Source organism: Dromiciops gliroides, chromosome 1 (genome assembly GCF_019393635.1).
Source record: "Dromiciops gliroides isolate mDroGli1 chromosome 1, mDroGli1.pri, whole genome shotgun sequence".
NCBI lineage: Eukaryota > Metazoa > Chordata > Mammalia > Microbiotheria > Microbiotheriidae > Dromiciops > Dromiciops gliroides.
The window spans coordinates 421509035-421531314 of record NC_057861.1 but is presented as its reverse complement, the minus strand read 5'-3'; the positions used below and the strand labels follow the sequence as shown (position 1 = coordinate 421531314).

General features: G+C 37.3%; 1 protein-coding gene across 2 annotated transcripts in view; it reads right to left on the bottom strand.

Moving 5' to 3' along the window:
• Window positions 1-22280, bottom strand: part of NPR3 (natriuretic peptide receptor 3) — a 79469-nt gene that overhangs the window by 53233 nt on the left and 3956 nt on the right. For both annotated transcript variants that reach the window (XM_043976743.1, XM_043976744.1), the window contains exons 2-3: window positions 18107-18229; window positions 4853-5019 (exon numbers count right to left, since the gene is read on the bottom strand). In XM_043976743.1, coding sequence (XP_043832678.1) covers window positions 4853-5019; window positions 18107-18229 — 290 coding nt within the window. The remainder of the gene's footprint in view (window positions 1-4852; window positions 5020-18106; window positions 18230-22280) is intronic.

The window sequence follows — 22280 nt, the reverse complement described above, 5'->3', positions numbered from 1 at the left end:
AGCAATAATAATATTGCATGCCCAGTTCTATCAACTTCCGCCAGGATAAATAAACCTTCTGATAAAATTCAGGCTTTCTGAAGAAAGCTATGTGTAACATATTACTGGAATGACCTCATTGCTAGAGGCCTAGTACAGTAAGTGCAGACTTTACATATAGTCTGATCAGACCACAGGCTGTTAAGTTGTTTTTCAGTCATGTACAACTCTTTGTAACCCCATCTGAGGTTTTCTTAGCAAAGATACCAGGGTGCTTTGCCAGTCCTTTCTCCAGCTCATTTTACAAATGAGGAAACTGAGACAAACAAAGATTAAGTGACTGGCTCAGGGTCACACAGCTAGTAAATGTCTGAGGCCAGATTTGTAATCACGAAGATGAGTCTTCATGACTCTAGGCCCAGGACTCTGCTGTGCCACACAGCTACCCCTATTTTCAAGTATAACACTAAGCAAAATATAAAAACCCAACTAACTTTTCACAGCAATGGGGAAAAACATGTCATACCTATCCAAAAGACATTACCTTTATTCTTTTCCCCCTTTCGATGGTCCTTGTCACAGTCCTCTCCTACCTTCCACTATTTAATTTCATCCTTACTTCTATTTTAATTCCAGATTCCCATCCTCAATCATTAAAGGTAGTTTTTTATTTCCCATCTTGTCATTTCTCCTCAATATAAAGATTACAGGCAAGTTATAGCCCCTTACTTACAAAACAAGGAATACAAGTAAGTTATTGTCTCCAGTGGGCGTTGAAGACAAGGAGTACAATTAGAAGCTATGACAATCAGAGACTAATTGTTTTAAAGGAAGGAGCTATCATGCATGTTACAATTCATAGAAGCAAAAGAAGCTTCCATGCCTTCCTGGGGTCACAGCACTATCTAGTATCTAGCTCAGTCGTGCTTGTTTAGGGATGGAATAAATATTATTTGATTATGTAACAGATGAGTAGGGATCATTTAATAAGTACTGCTTACTTCATTTCACATGCAACAGAGAGAGCAGCTTATAGCAGAATCAGGAGATATAGATGGAACCTAGTTACTACTATGAGTATGTGAGCACAAGATATGGAGGTATTAGAGTACTATGTTAGAACTGTACATTCCTGGGGCAGCTAGGTGGTGCAGTGGATAGAGCACCGGCCCTGGAGTCAGGAGTACCTGAGTTCAAATCCAGCTTCGGACACTTAACACTTACTAGCTGTGTGACCCTGGGCAAGTCACTTAATCCCAATTGCCTCACTAAAAAAACAAACAAACTGTGCATTCCTCTGTGTGTATGCATGTGCATGTATGTGCGAACATAAAGACATGTGTAAGGGAAAAACACTTCAGCTTATATTTCCAGGTTAGCTCAGATGAGAGAGCAGAGACTTTTATTAGAGGGCACAGCACAGTACAGTGGAAGAGATGGAATTCTAGTCGAAATTCCTTCAATAATAGTGTGACCTTAGTCACTAAGAATCACTGAATTTCTCCAGACCCCAGTTTCCTCACCTATAAAATGGAGGGTTGGGTGAAATATCTTTCCAGCTTTATCTTTCTATGATAAAAGTTAATCCTTGGCAAAACTGTGGGGAAAGACTTCAAATTAGAGGTGTAATCAAGTATGATTATAAAAAAAATCACAGTGTAAAGTTTCTCTAGAATTTATTATTTACAAGGGAAAACTGCTATTTTTATTTATTTATTTTTTTAGTGAGGCAATTGGGGTTAAGTGACTTGCCCAGGGTCACACAGCTGGTAAGTATTAAGTGTCTGAGGCTGGATTTGAACTCAGGTACTCCTGACTCCAGGGCTGGTGCTCTATCCACTGTGCCACCTAGCTGCCCCTGGAAAACTGCTATTTTTAAAATAATTTTTAAGAATAAATAATTCATTATACCCAAAGGGCTATAAAGCTGTGCATACCCTTTGACCCAGCAATACCACTTTTGGGTCTTTTCCCCAAAGAGATCATAGAAAAGGGAAAAGGACCCACATGTACAAAAATATTTATAGCTGCTCTTTTTGTGGTGGCAAGGAATTGGAAGTTGAGGGGATGCCCATCAATTGGGGAATGACTGGACAAGTTGTGGTATATGAATGTAATGGAATTCTATTGTGCTGTAAGAAACAATGAGCAGGAAGAATTCAGAGAAACCTGGAGGGACTTGCATGAACTGATGATGAGTGAGATGAGCAGAACCAGAAGAACATTGTACACAGTATCATCAACATTGTATGTTGATCTACTGTGATGGACTAGATTCTTCTCACCAATGCAATGGTACAGAAGAGTTCCAGGGGACCCATGATGGAAGGGGATCTCCAAATCCAGAAGAAAAAAAAAGAACTGTAGAGATGCTGATTGAACCATACTATTTCTTTTGCTTTTGGTGCTGTTGTTTTTCTATTTTGAGGTTTTTCCTCATTGCTCCGATTCTTCTCTTACAACATGACTAATGCAGAAATATGTTTAATGTTATTATGTATATATATACACACACATATATATACATATACATACATATATATATATATATATATATATATATATATATATATATATATATATATATATGACCTACATCAGATTGCCTGCTGTCTAGGGGAGGGGGGGGGGAGGGGAGGGAGGGAGAAAAACCTGAAATTGGAAAGCTTGTATAAACAAATGTTGAGAACTATTTTTACATGTAACTGGAAAAAAAATAAAATACTTTTATCAGAAAAAAAGAATAAATAATTCATGGCAATGGTAGAAAGAAGAGAAAAGAAATCTTGCACTAACATCTGCTGGATGGACTGGGTGATACAGCTTTCTCTATTTTCTATTTATTATTTACTCACAGAGTCACCCTTCAATTATCCGACCAATGGAGAGAAGTAATAGTATAGCTTATCCAAAATAGCAAATAGTTATTTATATTTGACTTGGGAAAGTAAATCCACTACAAAAAGTCATAATGCATTCCAACCCTAGTTTTACATATGCTATTATTAAAATTAGATTTCATTCCCTGACCATGGGCCAACTGATAGCTGTGGATAATTGCACAAAGGTCTGTTGGATGAGAATAGGAAACCAGCCTTTAGTCACTATTTATCTATATGGCATCTAACCACATTCAGACAATTGAGAGAAGACTTCATATTGCTTTCTAAACATCATTTTAGAGACAACAGATCAGGGAGACTAGTTGACAAAAATGATCAAATGAGATGTTTGTTAAATGTTTTGAAAATCTTAAATCTCTAAACATCAGATATTATAATTCTTAAGTACTTTTTGCTGTTCTTAAAGCTACTTTGGGGGCTTTCTAGTCAGAAATACCAAGCAGAATATGATATGATATGATATGATATGATATGATATGATATGATATGATATGATATGATATGATATGATATGATATGATATGATATGATATGATATGATATGATATGATAGCAGAATACCAAGAATGGAAACTTCTTTCACTTTGATGACCCTTAGAACTGTTAGTGGTCACCTGAAACTGGGAGTTCCCAATCATTTTTTGCTGTTCATATCTCTTGGCTTTTAGTATTCCCTATTCAATATGAAAGGAAATAAATTCCAGAGTTTACCATGTATACTTACATAAAAATGAAATAGATTAATTTTTGATAAAAACAACTTTCTTTGGTATATTAATATCATAGAGTTGTTCTCTTGTCAATTCACAAATATTTTACCAAACACTTTTATTTGGGGGATGGTTCATAGTGTTGATTACTAAGTATTCCCTATAGTTCTTTGACAAGCTTCTTATATCCACTGGAAATATGCATACCCTAGACCCCTGATATATCAAATACTGAAGCTCCATTCACTGGCTTTAACTAGCCCATGAGAAAGGTTGTGTCTCTCCCAATTTCTGAAACTGTCATATGTAATGATTGTCAAAACCAACTTCCTGGATCAAATACATGTGAGCATTAGCAGTTTTACATACTTTAATCCAACTGTCCATAAGGCCCCAATGTTCTTTCAATGAGTTGTGAAAAAAGCTTTTCACACAAGATCAAAAGTTCTGTCTTAACCATGTTGTTTTGAAATAGCAGCAAAATATCAATTGACAATGAAAGTAAATGAAATTGGAAGAATTGATCCTGTGCTTGATCTTGGTTTAATTTTTCAGCTTAAATAGAAACTTCTTGAGGATAATATCTTCAGTGAGATATGCTAATTTGACTAGTCCAGTTTTGGAAAATTTATCAGCAATATTACTCCTTTGAGACTAGTGAAATTGGGGGACTCTGTTTTTGTATCTGTAGGGTCTAGCAATTGTGTGGCTCACAAAATTTAGATAATTAATAAATGCTTATTAAATTGAATTGAATCATTATAGAAAGCACTCTACTTCCTCAGAAGTAGTTGTTCACAACAAAAATGGGACCATAAGAAAGTAGACATGAGAGGAGCCAGCAAGAAGCAAAGTGAAAACAAAATGTGCCAAAAGGAAGAGAATTTTAAAACCAGAATTCTCCCCTGCTGCTAAGATTTAGAAAATGAGGCATGGCAGAAAGGTGGAATTCCTTCTTATATCTTCCCCTTCCTGCTGAATAGGTAGATGAGAATGTCCAGAGAACTCTGTTCTGCATGACTGAAAGCACACACAAAAACCAATTTTCTGTAGCAGTTAGAAAAGTGTCAGTGAAGGATGGGCGGACAGGGGAGAGAAGGAAGGTTGACCAACAAAAAGTACACAGATGGTAACAGTGGATTTCAGACCTAAACCTAGGAAGTTCTAAATGGTTTAGAATAGGAGACTTTGTCACCTTTGATTTAATTAGATGACTATTTTCAGGATGTTAAGGGTCTAGGCTCATAATCAAGTACTTACGTAATCCTCTTCATTGAGTCCTTGTTTCTCAACAGAACTTTTCACCTCCATGGAAAACTTCTCAAACTCGGGTTTCACTGTCCTCAGTAGAGTAACTGTTTGGAGGGATGAGTACGCTTGCTTAGCTTCAAGGTCGTGTTTGTCTCCTCGCTTCCACGAGCCATCTCCTACAGGAGAAATAAAAATATTTACAATTCCAAGCCAGTCACCATAAAGGAACCATTTTCCTTTTAGACTGCTCTGAGTCACTATATTCTGCTTTCTTTCTGTAATAGCCCGGCTAAGAGGTATTGTCACAGTTTTGCAATTAGTTAGAATGCACCATTGTTGGGATCATTTGATGAAAGGAGGACTTTGAATAAAAAATAGATTTGAAATGGGAAGAGAGGTGAAGGATTGATGATACAATTACTTTGTAATAACTGTGTAAAGACAATTTCTACCCATGAGAATTTCAAAACTAAAATCCTTCTCTTGCCTTCTTCTTAAATAGAAGACATTTGGAATGACTGAAATTTTATGAAAATGTTAGTGTATACTAAATTATTTGTGTTATTATATTACATAATTGTGTCTTAGAACAGCTTACCCTATTACAAATGTACACAGAATATATCTATAAATCAAAGATTTATTTCCTCTCTCTACCACATTGAAAATGCCTATAATTTAGTAGATAAATATTAGCTTCCTGAGGTTACCATTAATTAATAAACTCACAATATCTCAGTTTCCTAATCTATAAGATGGAGATAATAACAATTATATTACCTACCTAACAGGTTTTTAATGGAGTTTTAGTGAAATAATGCACATAAAGCATTATGTAGATATCAGTTGTTGTTACACGGTTTGTAGGATTTGAATATAGGTCTTCCTGACTTTAAAGTTCAGCACTCTACTTATGTATACATAAATATTCTACTATACATATGCATATATAACATAATAAACATCATAAAACTGACACTGCCAGGAATGTTAAATTAATACGTTGAATCTCTTCAGTTATATGAATCTTGAATCTTACAAAAATAACTTTTACAATTGTTATAATCCTATGAGAATGATTTTCAGCCCAGCATTTATCTGCTCACTATCAACTGATTACTATTTCACAACTGCCGATTAGCTGAAGCAAAAGTGAATTGAATGACTACAAACCTGAGCTTTTACAGTTATCTCTTTTTTTTTATTCGAAGAGATTAGGAAGCCTTGAGATCCAACAAACAAATATTAACTTACAGCTACTGACAGAAAGCAATTATTTCCATGACATCATGTTATTTCTTAGATCCCTGGAAGCAAAGCCAAGAGGCTTAGATGGCTGGAATCTAGCACACAAGTGATGTCATAGTGTCAGGTATCCATTTAACTTTAGGCCCTTCTAAGCTGGACAGATATAGAAGAAGGAGAGTAGCTGATAAGAACTCTGCCAGGAAGACAGGCATCTGTCCATCTTGCTCGTTTGTTTCCATTATACTCTTCAATGCTTCAAATAACCATCATTTCATCTGCATGCTTACTCCCGCCACCAGTTCAAGTCCTAGCCCCTCTATGTCTTAGTTAATGACACTCATAGGATGCTGTAGCCAAAAGCAAATAATCACTTAGATGAGCCTATCAAGATGTATTTAGGCTGGATCTTATTCAACTTACATACTGTTCATTGCTAAGGCTATACTCTAAGCCTTTCTATTCTGGTGGGACCTTCCAGAGTCTGTATTCTGCTGTGATAGCTTTCCAACCACTAGTGCCAGGTCTGTGCAGGATGGGATATCAGAGTGGGACTTTTAATTATATAAACAATTAACCCCCTAGGTATTCTAGAAGATTTCACTTTAAAAACTATCCTTAGCATCTCCTCCCTTCACCTTGTGTAGTAGGAACAAGCATGGGTTATGGAGGCAAGAGACCAGAGATCTTCTCTCTGAGCCTTACTTTTTTATCTGTAAAATGAAGGGGTTGGACTCATTCTCTAAAATCCCTTCCAGCTCTAAATCTAAGATCCTGAAATACTTTTCTGGACAAAGAGATTCACACTAACTGAGAGAAAGATTCACTGATGGGCATGAATGACTAGTATTCAGTGTCTGTACCAATCCACCCAGCCATAGAAAAGCCAAAATGTTTGGGAAGCCTGAAATGCCTTCACTTATGGATGAAGCCTGCTCTTAGTTGGGACGCAAAATAGATTTGTTGTTATGATTTGGTTTGATTTGCAGTATGGAGATCCATATATAATATAATCAATGTTTCACGGACAACAAAGTTGTTACTTAACCGTTGGTAAATGAGTATTGTACTGACAAGGCTCTACAATGATCTCTTCAATGCCAGATGCAAAGAATGACACCTTCACTTTCTTCATCCCCCCAGAACCTTCTACAATATTTGACATTCTTGACAAACTGACCTGTCTTTCTTGACAATCTTTCCTTACTTCCCTTCTGTGATGCTGCTTGCTCTTAGTTTTCCCTACATGTCAGATAATTACATCTCAGTCTCTTTTCCTGGGTCAGCCTATTCTTTCTGTATTCTAGGTACACTATCCTCCAAGATTATCTTCATCCCCCTTCTTTTCACTGGATACTTTCTCATTTCTTTTTTTTTTCTTTTCTTTTCTTTTCTTTTTTTTTTTTTTTTTTGCAGGGCAATGGGGGTTAAGTGACTTGCCCAGGGTCACACAGCCAGTAAGTATCAAGTGTCTGAGGCCGGATTGGAACTCAGGAACTCCTGAATCCAGGGTCGGTGCTTTATCCACTGCACCACCTAGCCACCCCTACTTTCTCATTTCTTAATTTCATCTCCTCTTCCTTTATCAGAAGTTTTGTTTTTGTCTGTTTTCCTTCACAACCTGGCTAATGTGGAAATGTTTTGCATGGCTACTCATGTATAGCTGATATCAAATTGCTTGAGTTCTTGGGGTGGGAGGGTGGGGAGGGAGGGAGGAAGAGAATTTGGAACACAAAGTTTTTTTTTTAAATTCATGTATTAATTTCATCTCCTCCCGTTGTTTCAATGACCACTTTTATGCAAATGTATCCCCTAAATATATATGTGTATGTTTATATATATGTGTGTGTATATATATATATATATATATATAATATATATAATGCCTCCCCAGACTTCTACTCCTTTATTTTCAGTTGCCTGATAAGCATCTACATTTCAATGTACCCATAGCACCTTAAATTCAACAAGTCCAAAACTGAACTTATCATCTTCTTCCCTGAAACTGCCCCTCCTCCCAATGCCCCATTCCTGTCGATTGTCTTAACTTTTAGACTGTTCCTCCACCAACATTTCTAGGTTTATTTCACATTAGCTTTCCTTAACGTACTCTTGTGTTCCAGTCACCCTTGTCTCCTAGTAATCCCCTTCCAATTCAACATGTTATTTCCTTTATCTATTCCTTTGTGTAGATACTGTTTCCTATTTCTAGAATATATTCCCTCTTTACTGCTATGTCTTGGAATCTATGGGCTTCAAGATTCAGCTTAGATGCTATCTTCTATGAGAAGCCTGACCCCTACCAGTTTTCTTTGTCCTGTAATTGCTTTACATTTGCTTATTGGCATATACGTTATTATAGGTACCCTACTGGTGCAAACATATTTTATTGGCATACATGTTTTACCCACATCCCCTACCAAGCTCATCTGGTTCATAGAGTTTAAGGCCCTAGATGACAGGTTATATTTTTCTTTTTTTGTCTTGATATGCCCTGTGCCTAGCATAGTACATTGTACATGGTAAGTGTTTAATATTTTTAATTTAATAATTAATTTATTATTTAATATAATTTAATAATTAATAATGTTTGTTGAATGAAATTGAATTCCTTACCCCCTGCATCCAATCATTTGCCAAATTCCATTTGTTCAAATTTCATAATATTTCTCATCCATCTCTTTACACTGATCCTACCCAAGTTCAGATCCTAATTATATCTCACCTAGACTATTGTAATGACCTCCTAATGCATCTACCTAACCTCAGTCTTTTCCCTTCTCTTATTTAACCTTCACACAGCTATCTAATTCATAAGTCTGGCCATGTCACATAATTAAAAACCTTCTGTCTCACCACTATGATAAAACACAAACTTCTTGGCCTGGTATTTTATGTCCTATACTCTAGTGATCCAGCCTACCTTTTCAGCCTTATTTAATTTGACTCCTCTTCATACAGTTTATGTTCCAAACATATTCCCCATTCTTGTCCAGCACTCTTCCTTTCTTCACATATTAACAAGGGCTATTTGGATATTTGAAATGAATTTCCTCTACATCTCCGCCTGTTGAATCTTTTCTCTTCTGTCTAAGTAGGGGCCAAGTCGTCAATGAACCATTTCTTGATCTTCCCAGGAAAAAGTTGTCCCTACCTCTTGTTTAATATGACTTCATCTATAGCCCACCTTCCTTTGACCTTATCAAATTTTACCTTGTAGTTAAACTTGTACATGTATATACATTAGCTCCCTACATTAATTAAACTATAAGCTTTTTTCAGGAAAACTTTTCATTTCCATCCTTATTTCCTAATCTTTAGCATACTACCTTGAACACAGTAGCTACTTAGTGCTTTTTAAAATTTAATTGAGTTGGCAGGGGTGGAAGATGCTTTCCTTTACTAGCACATCAAATTCTACATCTGGAAGTCACTGAAGTCCATGAAATTTTCATAGGCTCAGCAAAATGATGTCAACTATTTTACTATTTCAAGGTGCTGACAGGATTGTCTTATTGAGAAAATACAGAGCAAAAATCCACTGGTGAAATTGACTCATCTCAGTAGTTTTAAGTGTTGAGCTGATGTGTGAATTTGATGAATCCTCACTGATGAGATGTTGAAAATTTACTGCTTCCTGAACAACCGATTTAAGTTTTCATTTTTATTTTCTTGTCATCTCTTTTTAGCCAATTTATTTTTATAATTATTCATTATTAGGGACAAAAGTGAGATCACTTTGGTCTGAGAATTGCAAATACCTCAAAGAAATTTTTAAAAAATCTTTATATTTGGATAGTGGAAAGACAGTATGCCCCTGGCCACTTTATCGAGCGTTGGGTACACCTTCTCCCTTACTTCTTGAGACATTAGACAAGGAAAAGGAATATATGTTCCTTGCTATCACTAACAGACTCTAACTGCTGTCATCATTGAGCATCCTCTTTTCACTCCACCCACCTATATGACCCAATTTAGAGCTTTGCTACAGGCATCCACCAACTTTCAATTCATTCTCCTTCTTTTCTCAAAGCATTCGCCACCTGGCTCCCAGGCTGCCTCTCTACCCCATTCCCTGCCTTCCTTCATAGTCAGGAACTTGAGTATATATTGTGATAGCCCTTCAAACACCCTGGCCTCCCAGTTCATTAACCTTTTTAATTCCTAAGACCCAGACCTTCACTTCACCTTGCCTACCAATAAGGATAAGTTATACCCTTGGTCTTATCATCCCTCTTGCCTTAGCTATATGATCTGCAGCTCTGAAATCTCTCTGATTATAATTTTCTATGTTTCCATCATCTTGCCCTATATCTCAATCCCTCCTAAAACAATTGTTCATTCTCACCATAACCTCCAGTTATCTACTCTTTTGCCCACTTTATTTCATTTGCAGCCTAAACTCTATGGGGTGGTCTATCTACTACTAAACTATCTACTATTCTTTACCAGTTAATCCTTTCCCCATCTTGTCCAGTTATTGCTCACACCTTGCCAGAGACCAATTCTTTGTTACCCCAATCATCTACTTTCTCCATCTTAGTAACATGATGCTTAATGTTGCTGACGGAAATCACAAAGCCTTCTCAACTGTGTTGCCTAAAAATTTATATTCTCTATTCTTAATTTGACCTTCACTGCTTCATGGCAATATTTTAAGTTTTCCCTAATTCACTCTCTACCACATTCTGCACAGTGGCTGTTCCAAACCTTCTCTTTTCTCATCATTCCCACCACTCCAGGTAATCAGCCTGGCCCCTGAAGTCATTATCAGGGGGAGCAAATGCCATGAATAAGGGGCACGTTATCACAAGCACAATCCCCACCAAAACCAAACACCACCAAGAGGGATGGGAAAGTTAGCCTAGTTGGAACAGCAAGGCATCCTAAGGTACAGACAAGAAGGAATATGTGCCAGATGGGCTAAACCACCACAGCACCACTTCCCCTCAGACTGTGATGGGAAAAGTCAACTCCACAGGGTCCAAGAGTCAAAACAGTGGTGTTCCCTTTCCTCTTGGGACACCAGTTCTGCTTCCAGCCCCCACAAAGAGCAGCAATGAAGATTCAACCTAATAACTAACTGCCTTTGCAGGGGCTACCTCCCCTACTTCTGAAGTCAGAGCTATTGATTGCCTGGAATAGAAAGTTCTCACCACCAAAATGTCTGGCTTTGTCAAACAGTTCAACATCATAAACAGATGTAGTTTTATCACTGGAAATAACATTTAAGAAGATCTATTACCATCTGCTTTGCTACTGCACCTTCTAAGATGCTGGGTTTTCCCATCTGAATTGTAACTGAAATTACAACATGATTAGAATATGAATCTTATGGGCAGGGACTGCTTGGCTTTTCTACTTGTGTCTGCAGCTCTTAGCACATAGGAAATATTAAATAAATTCTTTTTTCATTTCTTTATTATTCATCCACTCTGCTTCTAGTAACTGGTTTGCATCCTTGAGTCTTCCCTCTCCCTCACTCCCTATATTCAATCAGTTGCCAAATCTTGTCCAATATATCTCCACATCTCTCCTCTCAGATGTTACTCTAATCCAGTCTCTTGTCACTTCTTGATCATACTTTTTACAATAGCCTGTTCCCATATCAGTTCCCCTGCTTCCATACTCTCTCCTCTTCAGTGTTTTTTCCATAGAGCTGCTAAATTCACATTCCTAAGAAAAAGGACCCAATCACTTTGCTCAAAAATCTTCAATGCCTCCCCTCTGCTTTAGGGATAAAACAAACACTCCTTGACCTGGCGTGTTTTAAGGCTCTCCACAATCTTGCCCTTATCCACTTTTCCAGACTTATGCTCTATATTCCAGCAAATTCCTACATGTTGTGACCCTAATTTAGCATGCTGCCCTTCCACTTCTGGGCCTTTGCCACAGGATGTTCCCATCACTTGGCTGTACTCATGACTGTCAGCTCCATCTCTTAGATTTAATAGCTTTCTTTAACGTTGATCCCAGTCATTACCACATAGGTGAAGCCTTTCCTAATTCATCTGGTTGCAATCTTTTTCTCCTGATACCTTGTATTTACTTAGACATGAATCATCTGGTCAATAAGCATTTCTTAAGTGCTTAGTATATGTCAAGTGCTGTTTTTAACACTGAGGATACAGAGAAAAGACATATCTATACATGTTTTATCGTCACTAGGGAATATAAGTTGCTCGAGTCAGTGATTTTGTCTTTGCCTTTGTATCCCCAGTAGGTACCATAATACTTTTCACACAATGGGTCCTAAATAAATGTTTGTTGAATTTAATTGGATTAAAAGAAAACAAATTCTACCAAAGAATAATTAAAGCTTTAGAGACTGACAAACCTAAATTCATGCCCCACTCAACAACAACTGAGACTATATTTTTGTGTTTCTTTTTTTTAATTATTATTGCATAACATTCTTTCTTTGTTTTTGGGGGCAATGAGGGTTAAGTGACTTGCCCAGGGTCTCACAGCTAGTAAGTGTCAAGTGTCTGAGGCCGGATTTGAACTCAGGTCCTCCTGAAGCCAGGGCTGGTGATTTATGCACTGAGCCACCTAACTACCTTGAATAACATTCTTTGTCACCTTCAATTCTAGCCCTGATGAACACTGGCAAAATAGAGGGATGATTAGTGTGAGGGTACAAACAGCATTAGTGGGCAACATATTGATGTCTGGTCCACATCTGAAGTGCCTCAGATTAATCTGTGAATAAAGGTCAAAGCTATATTAAGCCCAATAAGACAGCCCAATTCCTCAGTGGAGTAGAAGGTAGAAAAAAATTATATTGTATTGTCCTTGAGGTCTGGAGGAACTGTTAGAGGCGGGATATAATAACAATACCTTGTGTTTATATAAAGATCTATATTTTTCAAAATCCCATAAGTCATTTCATTTGATACAGCGATTCTGTGATCTAGGCAAGGGAAGAGGAGAGAAGAGAATAAACATTTATATAGAGCCTCCCATGTGCCAGGCACTATGCTAAGCACTTTAGAAATTTTATCTCATTTGTCCCTCACAACAACCCTGCAAGTGCTGTTATTATCCAATTTTACAGTTAAGGAAACTGAGGCAAACAGAGGGTTTTTTTAAGTAACTTGCCCAAGGTTACATAGCTGGTAAATGTCAAAATCCAGATTTGAACTCATGTCCCTGGCTCCAGGCCCAGGGCTCTATCTACTGCCCCACCTCACTGATTCAAGACATAGGATCATTTCTTACTTAAAGAAGAAAAATTGAAGTATAGTAAGGTTGAGTGCATTCTGTATGTTCATATAGCTAGTGAACAGCAGAACTAATATTATTAGAATATCAGTCTCTCAAGGTTGAGCTAACCAACAAGCATTTGCCAGGCATTGCACTAAATCCTAGTGATACAAAGAAAAGCAATAAGCCAAAAAGCCCCTGCCCACAGAGTTCACCTTCTAGGGGAAGAGGCAGCAGGTACAGCATTATGAACCTATAAAATATAGACAGTATAAAGGGAGGTAATCTCAGAGGGAATAACTAGATTTTTCTACTCTGCTGCCTTTTCTCTTTGAAGGTTATGATCTACTTAGAAGATGGGCCCATGCTAACTGAACCACTTCTATCAAATAGATATGAATCCCCAGGTTGCTCCAAACAAACTTATTTGCCTAGAAATTCTCTGGCCTGGGAGTTTTGCTATTCCTAGGGGATCATTTCAGAATATAATTATTTTCTCAAACCCTGAGAAATTCTAGATTCATATTCCTGAGGCTACTAAAGCTCTGAATTGGCCCAGGTTGTAAAGAATACAGTAAGCCCAGGCTTACTAATGGCCATTCACACAGACTGGCTGAATTTTCCTGTGGCTTTTGCCACTTGAAAATGTTAGAGGCTATTTAAGTAGCCCGTGGGAGAAGGTCAAAGCCAAACCGTCATTGGCTCTCATTTGCAACTTTACAAACATAGTATATTTTAGAGCGTCTGCTCTAGGTTTGTGTGTTCCATAAATCCTATCAACATTTTGCTCAAATTTCTGATATTTTCCTATTTTCATCCCTCCCAATAGTTCATCATGAGATTACTGATATAAACCATATTTCTATCATTAATCATGATTAAATAATACTTATTAAGGTCCCCAGAGAGCAGAATAGCCTTCTAAAATGACTTAGTAGCAAAGGACAGGATCCCATTTACTTATTTCAAACTTTGAGAGGACAAGGTAGGTGAATGCTGGGCTAGGAAAATTCTCAAGATCCCTTCCTGATCAGGTATATTATAAGTATATTCAAAACAATTTTTTCAAACGTAATAATATAAACAAACAAATGAATGAGTCTTAAAAGAGACCATAACCTACTGCATTCTGATTGATTTTTTCTAAGAAAAAAAATGCCACAGTCCACATTCTTGATCTTTTTAAAAATTATATTAGTGGGGGCAGCTAGGTGGCACAGTGGATAAAGCACCAGCCCTGGATTCAGGAGGACCTTAGTTCAAATCTGGCCTCAGACACTTGACACTTACTAGCTGTGTGACCCTGGGCAAGTCACTTAAACCTCATTGCCCTGCAAAAAAAAAAATGAAACAAAAACCTATATCAGGTATCGTGTTTAAATTTTTGTCATATTATTTTTCCTGAAGTACATATGACTCTTGCCAAAGCAAAAATGCTCATAAATTAGTTGACTATCAAGGAATTTTTTAAAAATACCTAAATTATTTCTGTAGAGTAAAATAACACAATACTCAACTGCAATCACCATTTCCAAAGTTACCAGCCATCTCTCGATAAATCTGATGTCCTTTTCACTATTTCCATACCTCTTGACCTCTGCAACATTTAACACTGTTGACTGATCTCTTCCTGGAAATGTTCTCCTCTGTGCTTTCTTGACATTGGTGTCTTCGTAGTTCTCCTCTTACCTGTCAGATCATTCCCTCTGTCTTCTTTGCCAGATTCACCCATTTCACTTCCTCTGTCAGTATAATCCAAGGCTCTGCCCTTGGGTCCCCTTTTCTTCTCTCTCTATTCTCCCACTGGGTGACCTCATCAGATCCCATTGTTTACTTTTCAGGTCTATACAGATGACTACCAGAATTATTGAGTGTTAGTCACACATCACCAATTGCCCAATGAACATTTTCAACAGTGTCCCACATATATCTCAAATTCAATTTGTCTAAAACAGGCCTCATCCTCCCCTCCCCCAAGACACATTCCTATTCCAAGCTTTCCTATTCTAACCAATGCTAACACCATCCTTCCAGCTATCCAAGTTTACAACTTTGGTGTCATGCTCAAATTTTCACTCTTACTCTACATATCTAGTCAACTACTAAATCTTGTTGATTCTACCTCTATAATATCTCTCACATTTCCTCCCCTCTATCCATCCACATGACCACCACCCATAGTTCAAGCCCTCATTACATCTTACTTAGACTATTACAATAGCTTCCTAATTGGTCTGTGTCTTCATTCTAATTTATCTTTCAGTTAGCTACCAAAAGGATGGGTTTTTTTGCAGGGCAATGAGGGTTAAGTGACTTGCCCAGGGTCACACAGCTAGTGTTAAGTGTCTGAGGCCAAATTTGAACTCAGGTCCTCCTGAATCTAGGGCCTGTGCTTTATCCACTGTGCCACCTAGCTGCCCCCAAAAGAATTTTCTTTTTTTGTTGTTTTTTGTGAGGTATTTGGGGTTAAGTGACTTGCCTAGGGTCACTCAGCTAGTAAGTATTAAGTGTCTGAGGCCGGATTTGAACTCAGGTCCTCCTGAATCTAGGGCCTGTGCTTTATCCACTGTGCCACCCAGCTGCCCCCAAAAGAATTTTCTTAAAGAAAGTTTTGATCATGTCTTGCCCCTACTTAATAAACTCTGATGGATCCCCTATTACCTTTAGGAGTAAATATGAACTCCTCTGGCATTTCTTATTTTGTACAACCTGACCCCTACTGACCTTTCTAATCTTAATACATAATACTTTCCTTTATGAACTTCACAATCCAGTCAAACTGTCCTTATCAATCCTCACAGAAAGCATTCCATTTCCAGCCTCTACACTTTTCTAGTGGCTATCCTCCAGTCCTACAGGACTGTATCTCAAAATCTCTAATTTCCTTCAAGACTTAGTTTAGGGGCAGCTAGGTGGCACAGTGGATAAAGCACTGGCCCTGGATTCAGGAGGACTTGAGTTCAAATCCGACCTCAGACACTTGACACTTATTAGCTGTGTGACCCTGGGCAAGTCGCTTAACCCCAATTGCCTCATTAAAAAAAAAAAGACTCAGTTCATGTACCACTTTCTATATGAAAACCTCTCTTAATCACCTCCAGCTGCTAGTGTCCTCCTTTGTCTTCAAATCACCTTGCATTTATCTTTTGATGCCCATATGTGTCAATGTTGTCTCACTTTATGGAATGTATGACCCTCAAAGTTAAGAACTGTTTCACTCTTGTCTTTGTATTCCTTGTGAATAGCCCAGTACCTGACACAAAGTAGGTGCTTAATCAATGCTGGCAGATTGACTGTTTGATTGAATAAGGACCTGAGTTCATATTTCCAGCTCCGATCCTCACTACCTGTATATTCTTAGAGAAGTCATTTAACCTGCTTTAGGTAACAATTTCCTTTTCCATAAAGTGAGGGAGTTCAACTAGATGATCTCTAAGATAACTTGCAGTTCTAGATTCTATTGCCCTATAACCTAATGACCAGTAATAAGGACCACTGACCATGCCTCTAACATTGGAAAAAAATTTCAAATAAATATTAACTTATTGAGGTTCTTTTACTGAGAGAGAAAATGTTTATACCCATTTCATGGCTACATTTTTTCCCCTAAGGCAGAAACTTTCAGAATTTAAATATTCACCCAGTGACTTTGGTCTAAATTAATTAACCACTCCATATAGTTCTGCATCCCCCACCTTAAACTACTCAAAACCCCACAAAAAAATAAGTGAAAAGGAAGGGCCATATAAATATAAAATTTTGTGGTCCAGAAGCATACAAGCAAAATTCATCTTTCAGGCTAAATTACATATATAATAATCTCCTTTTTAGAAACTGCAAAGTCATTGTCACCATAAAGCATAAGAGATTGACTATGATAAGAATGAACAGCTTTTTACCCAAAAAAGTGACAATATTTTAATAATTGAGTCAACAATTTTGAAAATTAAAATGAGAAACTGGATAAAAGAGCCTGAGTGAATATTACTTTAGCTACAGGCTTTGCAGTCTGCAAAATAGAAATTGTTTGTACACTGAATTTCTGTATTGGTAAGACAGGCCACCTTCCATTTCTCTCCAATTTTTAAATCAATTATTACTTATATATTCATAATATCCTCACTAAAGTTCTACTCTGGTTCAATACCAGATTCTATCAAGTTTGAAATGTTCAAGGACAGGCAAGGCACCAGACTGCATGCCTAATGTCTGGAGAACAGTCTAGGTAAATTCAAAGAGAGTCATCATCAGGCTGACTACAAGGTGATGAATTTTTCAGCTACAACAACTCTTTGAAGACCATCTACTAAGTTCTAGAAGTGTTGTATTTAAGAAGCCACATCATAGCATTTGAGGACATAGGATGACCCATGAGAGGTCCTCCTTTCAGCTTGGAGGGGCAAAGGGACTGGATTTGGAATGAGAGGACTTGAGTTTGACTCTCACCTTTATAACTGTGTCCAAATGTTCTTTAATTTCTCTGTCCCTACATCGAATTGGAAGGAGGCTAGAAAACATGGGCCCTTTTAGCTGTTAATCCTACAAGCTATAGTGTTCTATTAATTTCTCTAGATCATTTCATTTTTCAGCTTTCCCAAATTCTATGAACTTTTTTGAATCAGTTTGAAAAGGCTTAACATCTAAATTCTATATTATCTTTTTGCTCACACTTAATTCTCAGCAAATGGATACTTAAAATGTTAAGGAATGAAATGAGAGCCTTAAGAACCACAAACTTACTATATTAAAATCATATTTACAAAGGAAAATTCAACATATTCATCAAAAATGATGAACAAAAACAAGAATTACCATATGAAGAGCTGTTGAAGAGTTCGATATTGAAGAAAGCATAGTCCCCATTGGTCATTCCTTGCCGGTGAGCAGTTAACATGATGTTCCTGATTGTATTGCTGTTGGCACACATGATCACAACTGATGAGGAAAAATGAAAAACCTTGATAAGAAGTTGTCTTTGAAAATATTAAGAACAAACTGATAGATTTACCCAATACTACTCATGAAGGGGGTGGGGGTTGTTGCATATTAATAAAATAATATAAATATCTGTACAGTGATACTAAACTAAGTATATCTTCATTATTTGAGTTGTACAAAACCTTTTCCAAACATTAAACATTTTCAAAGAGAAAATAAAAGCATTCTTTTTTTTTTTTTTTTTGGTGAGGCAATTGGGGTTAAGTGATTTGCCTTGGGTCACACAGCTAGTGAGTGTTAAGTGTCTGAGGCTAGATTTGAACTCAGGTCCTCCTGAATCCAGGGCCGGTGTTTTATCCACAGTGCCACCTAGCTGCCCCAAAAGCATTCATTTTATCCCACAGTTTGAACATGAAAACATTATTTGGGGGCTCCTTTAACATAAACATTAGGTGTTTTGCTGCATATTGGATCTGTTACCTTCAATTCAATTTAGGCCCACATTTTTACATTTAAAAGATAATGCCTAAGTACTTCCAGAATACAGTAGACTGCTACAGAAGAGCAACATAAGCTAAATGTAGGCAGTGTGGTGGGTGAAAACAGTCCTGGTCTTGGAGTCAGGACATGCGGGGTCATTACTGCCCCTGATGCTATGTAATATGGGACAATTCATTTAAGCACTCTGAGACTCAGCTTCCTGGTATGTAAAATGGTGATAATAATATCTGAACTATCTACCTCATAAAACTGCTGTAAGGAAAGTGCTTGCTTAGCAAAGCTTAAAGAGCTAGGTAAATATTAGTTGTCAAGTAATAAACAAATCCCTACTTTTGTTTGCACTGGATAAATCATTTAATGTTCCACAGTATTTACTGTAGTTAAGGGAAAAAAAACCCAAAACAGAAAAATCAAACTTTCTAGCTGTGTGTCTTGAATGAGGGCAACAATGAGAGAAGTGTATATCTCTTATAATAGCATGGGCACTGAAAGATGCAAAACAAACTTGAAACTGACCAAGCAAAGTCCTGCCTCAGCAGTTGGAGGGCTAGTTAAGCTGACTGATATTTACTTTATCATACATGTGAGCTCAGTGTGTTATGAGACCAACTTTGACACTTGTTATTACAAATCGGCTAAAACTCTTAAACAGATATACTATGGAATTGGGCTTTTGAAGACTGACATGACTAATACATCCATTTGGAATAAAGAGCTACATGTCATAATACCTGATTAAAGGGTTTTACAACTCAAACTCACTCTTCCTGATTCATATTATTTAGACCTCTTATTTCATATCTTCCTCTCATCAATCCACTTATGGAAGGAGAAAGAGTATAACACAAGCCAGTGCATTTCTTTCCTTTTTGGCAGCAGTTGGAAATTAGGGGGAAGGGTTAGTTGAGGAGAAGGCTGAAACAGTGACTTAGATAAGAATTTCAGTTTTCAGTTGGCTTGCTTTCCCCCATCAGAGTGTGTGTGTGTGTGTGCTCGCGTGCGCGTGCGCACATATAAAGGAATTAGCTGTCAAAAATTGCCTCATAAACTCTGTGTTCTGAGAAAAATTGGTATTAAATTTCAATAAACAGGCTTTAGATTTGCCTTAGAGGAAACATTTAAAGAATGAAACACTGAAACTTGAGTACTAAGGAAAGTTGAGGAATCTCCTTCCCAGGAGACGTTTTATGATGCTAATAATTCTCTTGCATAGTTTCCATGTAGGAATGCTAGGAAGTGCCAGGTTGGAGACTTCTCATGGTCCTATACTACCAGTCCTCAGTGAACACACTGATATTTTTTTCTTTCCAATTATGCCACCCATTAATTGACTGAAATGCATTTGTGATAAAATATTATTGATTCAGGAGAAGACCAAGTCAGTATGTCCGAGATCTTGTTCTCTGATACTTTTGCTTCTTATATGGATTTTAGCTAGTCAACTAGCCATTATACTCTACTCTCCTGTCTTGGAGAACTGGTGGAGTTCCCTGTGTTCCTCCTTTTACCCTCTTCCCACATCCTCTTTTGAAGCCTGTATGGCTTGTGGTTCTAATACTTTTCTATAACCACTTGGAGAGTTGCACAGAAAAAGGCCATCAGGTGGTACACAGGGGCCATTGCTAAGTCCCAAAAGAAAGTTAGATGTTACATGTGGCTGATGTGGTAGGAAAACAATAATGCATAGATGAATGGTGCAGATGCTATTTAGGGAGGAAGGAGGATAGGTAGGAAATTATATTCTTTCACCCATGCATAACCTGGAGAGAGCTGCTTATCCTTCAAAGGTTTATTGAGTTTAATTTCAGCAAAGCACCAGGCTTTGGGGCTTGTAGATGAGATTCTTCAACATTATTCACATGCAAACATGTATCCCATATGGATACAGATGAATGATCAACATAACTGTACAAGATGAATATGCAGATTATACTTAATAAAGATAAAATAGTTTAGGGTTGTTTCTGTCCCAAAATAAGGCATATTATTTGCAAACTAAATAGAAAATATTGTGCTTTGTGCAGGCAAATAGTAGGTCTTCACATATGTTAAAATTTTTGCTAGTTCAGAAAGTGCTGTGTTCTCCAAAGGTTTTTAGAACATTCTTCACTAAGTCAGTGTATAAATGGCTCTTTGTTTTAGCTGTGATACAGATTAGTTATTTAGTACTTATTTTTAGTCCTTTGCTTTGAAACTCAATTAACCAACCAAAGAATTCTTTATATCAGACTCTTTAATAAAGAAATCATGTATCTGCTGGTTTAAATACTTATTAAGTATCCAGGTCTGTTCTATAGTTAATAAACTGATCATGAATTACATGGATTAATCCCATCATGAATAATTAAACCAGTAATATTCAGTTTTACCTTGGAATAGCTAACCCAAGAGGAAATAGGTCTTACTAGGTGTACTTTTAAAAATCTTGAATGCCCTTTGCTCAGACTTTGATTTGTTATCTACTTTCCAGGCTTACTTCACAAGACTCACCTTTTCATACTCCCTTCCAGTGAAGATGAGTCACTTATTCTCAGAATCTGGCATTCTATGTATTGCCTCCACACCTTCAAACAGGCTAGTCCCTAAGTGTGAAATTAACTCCCTCTTCACCTCTGCCTAATTTAATCTGTACTTTTTTTCTTGTGGGGCAATGAGGGTTAAATGACTTGCCCAGGGTCACACAGCCAGCAAATGTCAAGTGTCTGAGGCTGGATTTGAACTCAGGTCCTCCTGAATCCAGAGCCAATGCTCTATCCACTGTGCCACCCAGCTGCCCCTTAATCTGCACTTTTTATTCAATGCTCAGTTTCATATTTGTCCTCATCCAACCTTTCCTAATACCCCCAGGTTTTAGTGCTCTTGGTCCTCAAATTATCTTCTGCCACTGAAAGTCTCTTGAGAGAAAAACCCTTTTTCCCCCTTCTGTTGCTTTTGTGTGCCCAGAGCCTAAAAACATGCTTGGTATAAAGTAGAAACTTAATAAATGCATGCTGAATAGAATTAAATGTCAAAACCAGATGTATTACCCCCAAACTCATTCATTCTTTATATGTCATAAAATATGGGGATATAGGAGTACAGTAGCTTTGAGCCATTTAATTTTATTGAATATTTAAAGCAATAACTCACACTTATATATATGGTACTTTAAGGTCTGAAAAGTGCTTTCCTTACAAGAATCTTATGAGTTACAATGTATATTGTCCCCATTTGAAAGATGACGAATTTGAGCTCTGAAAAGTTAAGGGACTTGACCAGAAAAGCTGAGTTTTTACCTGGCTGTGATGTGCTTCAAAACCAGGTCCCCTGACTAGTGGGAGGAGGATCTGAATCCAGATACATACTCTCCCCAACATGCTTAACAGCAGCCTTTTAGGGGAGTCAGTTTTAATTTGTATATTGTGTAACTACCAATATCTTTTTTTTTAAATATTGTTTGAATGTTTATGTCTTCAGTTCATTTTCTATACTGCCTTAAGATGTAAGACAGTTCACTTTATTTCTTGTCTCAAGCTATAAACTTCTAATGGAGACAACCAGTGTGTGG